Below are 11,950 nucleotides of genomic sequence, written 5' to 3'. Positions count from 1 at the left end.
CGCGTAGGGCAAGCTTTATTCAGGTCTTTGAAGTCGACGCACATTCTCCATTCGCCATTGTGCTTTTGAACCATGACTGGGTTAGCGACCCAGGTATGGAACTGTACTTCCCCAGGATTCCGGCCTTGAGCAATTCTGTGACCTGCTCATTCATTGCTTCTGCTTTTTCTGCGCTGAGACTACGTCTTCCCTATGCGACAGGCTCTGCTGAGGGTTTGCATTTAGACAGTGTTACGCTATTTCTCGCGGAACTCCGGTCATATCTGCTGGACACCAGGTGAATATGTCTTTGTTGTTTGAAAGTAACTCCTTTAATTGCACTCGTATTGCCGGTGAGATGGCATGTCCCAGTAAGATTGTTTGTTCTGGGTATTTTCTTCGTTTAAGACCCATTTCTCCGGTTCATTTGATGTTGAGGGTTTGGCCATCTTTGCTGGTGGCTTATCATCAACGTACATGACCTCTTTGCTTGAGTACAGAATCACGACTCCAGTTTCTGTTGGGAACCCGCACGCAGCATGTGGAATGGAAGTGATCATGCTGAATTCCCTTTGTGATCTTCTTCCTAGTAAAACATCGTGGCGTGATGTTGCTGGCATGACCATAAAGTTTACTGTGACCGTACGCGAGTGATCGCCATCTGATAGGGTCACAGGAAATGCAATTTGCCCTAATGAAAATACAGCTTCATTGCAAAAACCGGTGAGAGGGAAATCAACCGGCTCTAATCGTGCTTTGTCCTCTGGATCAAGCTGTTTGAAACACTGCTCATATATGATATCCATTGGGCTTCCTGGATCTATGAACATATAGTCCGTTCTGTAGTGGCCGAAGATGCCAATAATGATTACTGGTCGTTCTTCCTGAGGGCCTCCAAGGACAATAGGAAACACAACTTGCTATTCCCTCCAATGCTGATTATGGTTTCGTTTATTTGGCCTTCATGAGGGACCTCCTTGTACCATGTGTATCTTCTTGGATCTGCTGTTTTGGTATCTTCCAATTTTTGAATCATCTCGTCATAACTACTAGATTGGATGTACCACTGATCAGGTGTTTGTGGGTCCAATACTGTAGTGTCAATTTTCTCTTTATCAGATCTGATATTTGATAACCCAGATCTGTTGATTTGTTTGAAAACTTGGTTCATAGCGATCTGGAATCTGTCGAACTAGTATTCTGGAGGTTTTTCTATGAGTTGAACCGAACGGTTATGAACTCTTATGGAGTCATCCCCTTCTGGGTGACTGTTGCTGTTTTCTTTCATTCCCAATATTCCGTCGACCTGAATATCTAGGGTTGAAAAACCTTTGAATTCAGATTGAGGACTTGATGGATGAAGTGACGAATTCTGTGCCTTGTGGAAACAGAGAATGATAGGAAACAAATCGAAACGAGAAAAAACAGATGAAACAGAGAAAACGGTGGGCGCCAATGAAGAAACACTAGATAAATGACCGGAATAAAATTATCTAGGAGTTAGGTTCTGGATAAAAGGGTGGTTCTCTCCTTGACCCGATTCGAAGGGGCCGATCTTCTTCTCCAGTGAATACTGCAAAACAAAACACCGTTAGCCTCGTCAAGGGGAGAAGGGAGGTTCTCTCCTTGACCCGACTCCGGCGTGAGAATAAGTATGTGTTTCTGAAGAAGAAGAAGAAGTATTGACGAAGTGTGTGTAACTTGAGGTTCATACCTGAATTATTGTCTTATTTATAGCTGGTAATTTGGGCGGGAAAACTCGTTGCTGAAATATTAACGGAAGATGCTAACCCCGTAAGTGGTTACTTTTTTTACGTTAACTCTTTTGATCGGATTATGGAAGCTCACGGATCGCGATCTTAATCAAAGGCTAGGGAACTGCCACGTGGAAAGTGGGCAAGTGGAGGTTTCTCTCCAATTCCATGCCATCATTATGATTTCAGGATAACCTGGATTGTTGACACGTGTCCAGACGGTTATAACTGTCTGGTGGTGCACGATTAAGTCTTCTAGAAGATTATTGCCACAATCCAGTGTGACTCCTTATTGTGTGGTCTCGGCTTAGTAAATAATATCCAAGTCTGGGCATTATTTAAGCGGAAGTATTTGCTGGGATTTTTATCCCTTTGTTATAGAGAGGTGGCGCAAGGATGTATTTTCCTTTAGCGCGCATGTATTGTCTGTTGCTGTTTTTCTCCTAAGCTCTCTTTGTAGCGCCAATTGCGCGGCCGCGCAAGGCCTAAAGAGGGTTGGAAAACGAGGTTGTGGTATGGTCCCAAGTACTTGATATGAGGTTTTTGGGACCTTACCCCTTCAAGGCTCTTAACCTTGTGGTCGTGGGTTCGAACCCCACGGTGGGCGCCAATGAAGAAACACTAGATAAATGACCGGTCATTTATCTAGTGTTTCTTCAGATATGTATGGAATCGAAATAAAAATCGACGTCGTTATACTTTTGTATATAATGTAGCGCTTAAAATGATTAAATGATGAGGTTCAAGATTTAAGATCTGCCTATGAATGAATATTAAAAATGATTGGCCAAAATAGAAAGACGCAAAAAAGACAGAGTTTAGTTCTCTAATGAAATGGAAAGTTTCTGAACCAACAGTCCATACAACTGAAGTTGTAAAATATGATGGATACAAGTGTGTCTTTTACGCAAATCATGTGAAAATCAAATTAAGTGATATAAGTCAAAATTGGTGGCACAAGAATTTCACAAAGACCTATGATTGATTATAAGGAAACGTATTCTCTAGTGGTGGATGCATTGACTTTCCAATATTTTATTAGTCTGGTAATATAGAGAGAGAATTGATGTGCGTCTATGAATGTTATGTATCACTTGATACTAAAAGTGTACATGAAGGTTCCTAAAGGATTTGAATGATCAAAATCATGTAAGTTAAGTTCTCGAGAACAATATGATCGTTGTATATAGATTCATTTTTGTTTACGATTGAACTCCTAGTGAGTTTTCTAAAGCAATTGAGTTCCCTAAAGGGAAATTAAAACATCTTAGTGATGTAATTCTTGTGCACCAATAAACATACATTGAAACTTGTACCTAGTGATTGTGATATCTCAATAAATAGTGTACACACATGGTACAATATGGATTTTGAAGATAAAAGCAAGTGTTCATGACATTTTTGCATATGATATAGATATCTATGTGTTATATGGGGAAGTTTATGTAGCAAAACTCATGAAGAGTGAATGCACATGCATATTTGGATAAGATGGAAAGAATTCCCTCATGGACTGATAATGCTAGAAGCATTAATGATGTCAAAACCTCAAGAACGTACTATATCAAGTTCATAGAATATGTATGGACTAAAACAGTTAGATCGAGTGTTATACAACTCGAGATATTTGCATAAAGAGGGATACAAGTTTGATTAAATTAGCCATATTTTATCGACGTTCTACTTTTAAAAGTTCACTATAATCGCAGTTTACAGTGATGATGTCTAGGCATCATCGAGAGAAATTGTCGAACTTTTAGAGGGAGAAATTTTGAATGACCTTGGCACGATCTAACTATTACTCGAACTGCAGTTCGAGTATATATGTAATTATATTTTACCGATCCCCCAAGTACATCTAGAAGATGATGTTTGGATATTTTAGTATGGGCATAGTTGAACCTTAATGTATGTTAAAGGTTGTTAAGTCATTTGTTATAAGAAATGCCTATTATCATCTACTATCAAAGTAGAGATTCTCATTCTAGAAGTACCATCGTTAAATGCATAGGTGCATTAATATGTTTTGCTAGCTATGTATGGTTATAATATCTTGCACTTTAGCTTATTGTCATAACCTTTGTCAAGCGAAGAGACATTCGAATGAGTTCAAAGAAACATTTCAGTTATAAACGGTATTTGATTATATTTTACTGTTAACCCATCAAAACAAGTTTGGTTAGTCTTGTAGATGCAGGAATATAACGAAACACAGTCGTGGACATATGATAATTTTTGGAAAAGACACCTAAAGTCTCGTTAGAAGATTATACAACATTGCTCAACATAAAGGATTGCACATTAAGGGATCAAGCGAAAAATCATTCGCTACAAAGACTTTATTCGACTTTCAAGGAAGATGGACACACATCACTTAAAGGATACGTGTAAAATTAGGGGGGGGGGGACTTATTCAAGTTGCACTTTTTTTCCCTTGACTAAGTTTTGTCCCACTGGGTTTTCTTAGTAAGGTTTTTAATGAGGCAACATACCTGATCCAAAAGTATCAAGGGGAGAAAATGTGCGCTGCACTTTTTTTCCCTTAGCTGAGGTTTTGTCCCACTGGGTTTTCCTAGCAAGGTTTTTAACGGGGCAACACTGCCAAACGTATAATACTTTGTTTTCTTTTATCACGTGGATTGTCAAGGGGGAGTGTTATGAATACATCATTTAGAGTGACTCTCTACATCCTTAACTTCTCTTTTGTATTTAATCTTATGTTAATTTACAAGCATATAAATAGAGGCTTTATATTTCATACTTACATATCAATAAGAAATTCATATTTCATTTTCTCATTTTTCTTTATACATTGCTAATAGATCGTTGTTTCACAACAATATGATATATTTACTCTATTTGTTTATCATATTTCAGTGGTTAAAAAAGGAAAGTTAAAACGACGATTATATTCACCAACATTCAGAACACACTTATTAAAGTTATATTAAAATTTACCTTTGAAAAAAACTTAGTTAAAGTTATATATATCAATAGACATTATTAATTTAATTGAATGATGAAAAACGAAAATATACAATAATACTACAAAATTTTGATTAAAACTAATGTTTTCATAATAAGGATAAAGTCATGTATTAATTAATAAAAAGAATTAAAAATATATAATAAAAATTTTAAGGTTAAAGAAGACAATGTCACGTGAGTATTAATTGGAATCTTTTATTATAAGTCAGGTTCATTAATTCGTTGTTAGCATTTCTGAATTTCTTTAATCATCAAATTAAATGATCAAAATAATATTATATCTTTCAGTTATAAAACTTCTTTTAAACTTTATTAAACTTTAATCATACACAAGTCCACAACTGAAAATTCAAGAACCTTTTTCAGATTCTAAGGAGTATAAATTATATACTCTCTTAAAAAACAAAGTCAGAGGTTTCCTACCGGCTTTGCCTCCCAAATACGTTGGGTCTGTTATGGTTTTAGGTTGGTCCAAAGAGCTCAGAGGCCATCTTTCTCATCTCAACGTGAACATTCTTTAAAAAGAATTGAGCTGCCACTGCATCTGTAGTATTCTGGAACCTGCCAACACGCAAAGATTGGATTCCATTTTTACAAATTTGATAAAAAGGGCGGTATTGCAGTTTTACCATATTATAGGCTCTTTCCACTCAATCCAATTGCTACAGAGAACATCCTTCTTCAATGACAATCCTAAGTCCTAACCCCTTCTCATTTTTTCTTAGCATACTAACCCTCCAATATTTTACTAATTTAATTTTTCTTCCATAGCATTTGATTGCTAATTTTTATTTTAATAAACTAATTTTTCGTTGTCTTTAAAATCTTTATAAAATACCATTTTGGCCCTCTCAAGTTTTTAAAGTTTTTGTTTACCTCTTTAGTTCCTTTACTTTTTAAAAACTACTCTTTTGTGTGCGTGTTTTTACGTACGTGTAGGTATAAATTCGAGTTCGTCTACGTTTTGACGCTAACTTTTTTTCAAAATGAATCATGTCAAATATAATCCATTTTTATGCTTGTTTTATGTACATTTCGGTTGGTCAACGTTTCGGCGTAAATTTTGTTACAAAACGAGTGAGGTCAAATATAATACGTTTTCACTCGACGATATAAATTTGAGTCACACTACGCTTCGACCCCCCTTCCGCAACGCGTACAATTTTACTTTGCAAAACACTCATGATGTCACCTTTTAATAAACTATTTTTTCGCTCTCTTTAAAATCTTTATAAAATACCATTTTGGCCCTCTCAAGTTTTTAAAGTTTTGAGTTTGCCCCTATCGTTCATTTACTTTTTAAAAACTACTTTTTTTGCGTGCGTATTTTTACGTATGTGTAGGTATAAATTCGAGTTCGTCTACGTTTTGACGCTAACTTTTTTTCAAAACAAATCATGTCAAATATAATATACTTTTATGCTTATTTTTTGTACACTTCAGTTGGTCAACGTTTCGGCGTAAATTTTGTTACAAAACGAGTAAGGTCAAATATAATACTTTTTCACTCGACGATATAAATTCGAGTCACTCTACGCTTCACCCCCCCCCCCCCCCGCAACGCGTACAATTTTACTTTGCAGAACACTCATGATGTCCCCTTGATGTGAATGTGTTTTCTTTTGTGGTTTATTTTAAGCTCTAATTAATCCATTTTGATTATATGTGTCGTTTTTTTTCTTTATACACGTTTTTATGTTTTTTTTTTTTTGGGTACGATTCCTATATATGGGTCATGTCACATATAAATATGTTATGATTGTACGATAGAAATTTGATTTACTTTACATTTTGATCCAAATGCAATGCTTATACAAGTTACGTTGAGTTAAATTGGACACGTTGAAACACGATTTTTCATATGGTTACCGCATCACGTAACGTTTGGACTGATTCATTTGATGTTTGCAACGAGCCCGTAGCGCATCGCCTACGGGTCATATTACTAGTTTTACATTAATTTCAAAATGTAATATCTAATTTGCCTCAACACCGACTAGACCTACCTTATTTAATAATGGTAGTCCACACAACCATGAATTTGTTACACCAAACAAACACATACAAAAACTACTAAATACCTTATACCCCCACACACATGATGCACCATAGATAACACACAGCACATTTACGTAACACTACATATGCACACTTATGAACATAGAGGCAACTTCAAGTGAAACAACACATTATGGAGGAAGGAATCACACGAGTGGTGCTTGAGGCGATGGGACTATAGGTTGATGTGATTTGGGACCTCATTTTACTTTTTTTATGTGTGCAATCGAAATAGTTTTTAACCTTTCCGAATTTCATCTACATGCAATGTTTTGCTTGTATATTTTCATATAAATAGTAAAAACCAACCCAAAACTCCATATCTTGGTTTTTATATATGTTTTTGAAATAAATTAGTGTTTTTAGGATTTTACTTTTTGATAGATTAAGGTTTTTTAGATTCACGTCAATAATGTCCACAATATTATTTGATAAATTTTTAATTTGTCATGTATTTTTAGGTTTCTTCCCGGTTTAATATATATGTCTGGCTAATGTGTGGTTCATAATGGTAAATGACAACCTTACACGTTAAGAGATCGTTATTGTAAATAATTTTACACGTTTCTTTAAAACATCGTTATCATAAACAAAACAACCATACACATTTTCTGAAAAAATCTTTTAACCCAAAAATCTTAAAATTGTAAAGATAAAACAACAAAATGAAAAAAATAAAAATAACAAAACTTTGACCATCTATTTTCAGAAACACATTTCTTTTTTCCCTTACTCCATGCGTAATGGGCATTATAGGGGCGTTAAAGAGTTTGATAACGCCCCTAGCACCATCCCCTCAGGCGTTATAGGAGCATAAAAAGGGAGTGTCATTTCTAGAATAACGTCCAAAGAGGAGGAAAAAAATGATAAGTATTGAATGAAATGGACATTAACCATTACATATTTTTTTGCAGTAGCGTTATAATGTTGATGTGACGAAAATGTCTCTAAAAAAGCATTAACCATTACACATGGTTTAATCCACACACATTAATCAAATTGTAGTATCACCAACAACCATTAATATAACTTAACTTCCTCTAGAAATAAAAAGCATCATGGGTGGGGTTCCCTAATTTTGACCATGTCTCAATCAATACAGCTCTTAAAAGTTAAAACTCCCCCCAACAAAAAAATAATAATAATAAGATAATAATTAATAATAATAATAAAAACAAAATAAACTCCACTAAAATTTTCTATCCATTAATACTCCCAGTCTACCACTGCTCCAGCCTCCATTTTTGTCTTTCATCTTCATTATCATTCACAATTGTCTCTTTGTCATGTGGATTCATCGTACAAAGATCATCAACCCAATCTAAAGACACCTCAACCCAACATCCATCATGTCGGGTTTCCTAAACGATCAACTCTCCAAAAAAACCTCAATTTTCGGCTTAAGATTATGGGTTGTTGTCGGAATCTGTGTCGGAGCTGCAATCGTCATCTTAATGTTCTTAATTTCACTCTATTTCACCTCAAAACACAACAATTCCTGCAAAAAAACCAAAACTTTACCCCAAAAACCCTCAATTCCCAACATTTCTAAAGAAATCCGAGAAGTCCGGGTCGACCCGACCCGACCCGATTTTGAACAAACCCACATCACCGTTCACAAACAGCAGGTGCAACACCACCACCCGGGTCAAAACCCAAACCCGGATCCAAACCCAAACCCGAACCCGGATCATGCAGAAGATGAGGGTGGGTTGAATGGGTACCAGAAGATCCAGATAGATATAGGGAAGAAGCATAGGATAAGTTACCCGGAAAAGGGGGGTGGGTCGGGTCATGAAAGCGGGTCGGGTGATCTTCAAGCGGTTGTTTCGGTTCAACCCGAGGTTTCGCATTTGGGTTGGGGGCATTGGTATACTCTAAGAGAGCTTGAGATTGCTACAAATGGGTTTGCTGATGAGAATGTGATTGGTGAAGGAGGGTATGGGATCGTTTATTGTGGAGTGTTGGATGATAAGTCTACTGTTGCTGTTAAGAATTTGATGAATAACAGGTTCTGTTTTGTAATTTTAGTTATAAACTTATGTTACGGTTTTATGGGTTTGTCATAAATGCATATAAACATGAATTTGATTACCCGTTTTAAGACAATTGTAACACCCTAGGATAATCCCGTATCCGCAGTTATCACCAATGCGTTTTGGGTGCATTGGTTATTAGCTCCTAGTGGGCAAAGCGGACAGTGTTGGTTGGTATGCGACGCCGGATGTTATAATAATATCTGACTACATCATTGTTTAATGTGGTATTGAATTTTAGTTTCTAGTGTTTGGATATAGGGATAGTGATCTTCACTATTTGATTATCATTTCCAGATCATATGACTTTTAAACGCAACGCCAAATCGCCAAACACCCCCCTAATCTTTTGTTTTTTAATAATTATAAACAGAGGACAAGCTGAAAGGGAGTTCAAGGTTGAAGTAGAAGCAATCGGACGCGTACGCCATAAGAATTTAGTCAGATTGCTCGGTTATTGTGTTGAAGGAGCTCACAGGTAACCTTTTTGTTTCAAAACTTATATATTAATTTAGATCAATAGATTCTTGACATGAGGTGTTTTTCTTGTTTAGGATACTCGTTTATGAGTATGTAGATAACGGGAACTTAGAACAATGGATTCATGGAGATGTGGGACCCACCAGCCCGCTTACATGGGAGATACGAATGAACATTATACTCGGTACCGCCAAAGGGTACATTCTTAATCCAAAACTTTCAGTCTTTTTCCATTTAATTTTTTTACCCGTTTTTGACTTTTTTGTAAATTTATAGGTTGACCTATTTGCATGAAGGCCTCGAGCCCAAAGTTGTCCATCGAGATATCAAATCGAGCAACATTTTGCTCGACAGGCAATGGAACCCTAAAGTTTCGGATTTCGGGTTGGCCAAGCTTTTAGGCTCAGAAAGGAGTTACGTCACTACTCGAGTCATGGGAACATTTGGGTACGTAAGCTGTCTCTTCATGTGCATATATATATATATATATATATATATTTAAATATGGCATTTTTGACTGATTTAATTATGAATTGGCTGATTTTTGACCCGACCCAACCTGTTTTGACCCGTACGATATTTATGTGTTTTATGCTCCCGAATAACATAATGTTTTTCTCAATAGGTATGTTGCTCCAGAATACGCTAGTACTGGCATGTTGAACGAAAGAAGCGATGTATATAGTTTCGGGATTCTTATTATGGAAATAATTAGCGGTAGAAACCCTGTAGATTATAGTCGGCCTCAAGGAGAGGTTTGTGTTATTTTTCTTCATTTTTAATTTTAATGTTATTTTATAATGATATTTGGGTTCTAAATCAAAACCAACGCAGGTAAACCTTGTTGATTGGCTTAAAACAATGGTATCAAGTAGGAATGCTGAGGGGGTTTTGGATCCTAAAATGCCCGAGAAACCTTCTTCGAGAGCGTTGAAACGTGTTCTTTTAGTAGCATTGCGGTGTGTGGATCCGAGTGCTCAAAAGAGGCCGAAAATGGGTCATGTGATTCACATGCTTGAGGCCGATGATTTTCCCTTTCGAGATGTAAGTATCATAATCATTAAATTTAATTCTCGCGGTATCCTGTTTTTTTAGGGGTGTTCACGATTCGTTGGTCGGTTTGATTAGATTTCTGGGTCAAGTCGCTAGCTACGCTTTCAGAAAATCACAAACCAACCTGATCAGTTTTGGCAGTTTTGTTTTGACAGTTTGCAATTTAAACTGATTTTATTTAATTTTATTTTTAAAATCATTAATTTGCACTAAAAAAATTAAGAATGGTAAAGATGGTTCATGAATGTTTATGTAACTCATACTCCAAAAATAAAAAAATGAAAGGTTAAAACGGTTGGTTCAGTTTACACGGCGAGGCTCCAAGTTCTAAAATATGGCTGGACCGTTAAACCGTCAAAACCGAACCGTGTAAACCTCAAAACGTCCGAACCAGCCAACTTGCTTTGGTTTGGGTAGCACAATGGTAAGCAGGGGCGGGAGGGGGGCGCCCGACCCCCTGAACTTTTCGCTGAGTAGTGTTATATATGTAGTTTTCGTATAGAAATTTTTGGGTATATACGTTTTCGAAACCCCCCCCCCCCACCCGTCATTTGGGTCAAGCTTCGCCACTGATGGTAAGCGCCTTGATGGCCACCTGCGTAACGCAAAGTGCGTTTTACCTTATCCCTTTGGTTAGAAGGGTATTATTGATTTTGTGGGTCCCGTGAGTTTATGGGGAACAGGTCCTTATTGTTAAAAAAAAAAGCAAATAAAATATTTAGTTTCATACTAGATGCAACAAAAAGGTGATTATGAAACGTCAAATAACACGTATTACCTTACCTGATCCCATTGGTTAGCAGGGTCCAGGGTAATACCTGATCCCATTGGTTAAACTATTGTTACAGATTTTGATATTCAAAATCACTCACACTTCGAAAAAGAAAATCAACACATCCGCTAATCAGAGTTTGATAATCAAATGCAGGACCGAAGAGGAAGTCGGGAGACGGGAAGGGAGAGATCGTTTGAGAAACGACAAATCGAGTCGGGTGATAGTAGTGGATATGAAAGTAGCATTCAAACCAACAGATCAGAATGGAAAAAACAAGAATATTAGTAGAGTTTAAGGTCAATGTTTGTGTATAATGTTGATTTATGTAAGTTTACACGTTCATAACTACCCATTGTAGATTTCATATCAATCTTGTCGGGTTTTTGAGTTGCTTACATTTATGGTTGTTTATTTGATTGGTTGTGTTGTGGGTTTGTTTTGATCGGTTTTGACTTTTGAGTGTTGGAACAAGAAAGTAGAAAAAAAAGTTTTGACTTTTCTATTTTTGTAATAAAAGGTGTTCACACTTTATACATCCATATTTCACTTTTTTGTTTCGTTGACTACAAAATTGACTTTGGATCTCAGTAAAGATACTCGGTGTGAAGGAGCCAAGTTCTTAGAGGATGTCTCTTTATGTCAGCGTCACGTCAACATCTAAGGAGGATGCCCCTCGAATGATGGACTAAGAAAAACGGAGGATGTGCCTCCCCCACTAATTTATTTATTTATTTATTTTTTTTAATTTTGACAAATTAAATATGCAATAATTATATAAACTAAAATTAATTTAAACTTTAAAATAAATATTAATTCCTACTTTACAT

At 36.3% G+C, this 11,950-nt stretch overlaps 1 protein-coding gene across 1 annotated transcript; it reads left to right on the top strand.

Annotated features, from left to right (window-relative positions):
- The first annotated feature begins 7,979 nt into the window (after positions 1–7,979).
- On the top strand, positions 7,980–11,563 carry LOC110915623 (probable serine/threonine-protein kinase At1g01540). Its single transcript, XM_022160355.2, has 7 exons — positions 7,980–8,790; positions 9,189–9,293; positions 9,370–9,492; positions 9,572–9,742; positions 9,921–10,050; positions 10,130–10,339; positions 11,277–11,563. The coding sequence occupies exons 1-7, from the start codon at positions 8,129–8,131 to the stop codon at positions 11,406–11,408; spliced, it is 1,533 nt and encodes a 510-aa protein (XP_022016047.1). The 5' UTR covers positions 7,980–8,128; the 3' UTR covers positions 11,409–11,563.
- The last annotated feature ends 387 nt before the right edge of the window (positions 11,564–11,950 follow it).

The sequence above is a fragment of the Helianthus annuus genome, chromosome 2 (genome assembly GCF_002127325.2).
Source record: "Helianthus annuus cultivar XRQ/B chromosome 2, HanXRQr2.0-SUNRISE, whole genome shotgun sequence".
Lineage (NCBI taxonomy): Eukaryota > Viridiplantae > Streptophyta > Magnoliopsida > Asterales > Asteraceae > Helianthus > Helianthus annuus.
This window is presented reverse-complemented; position numbering and strand designations above follow the sequence as displayed.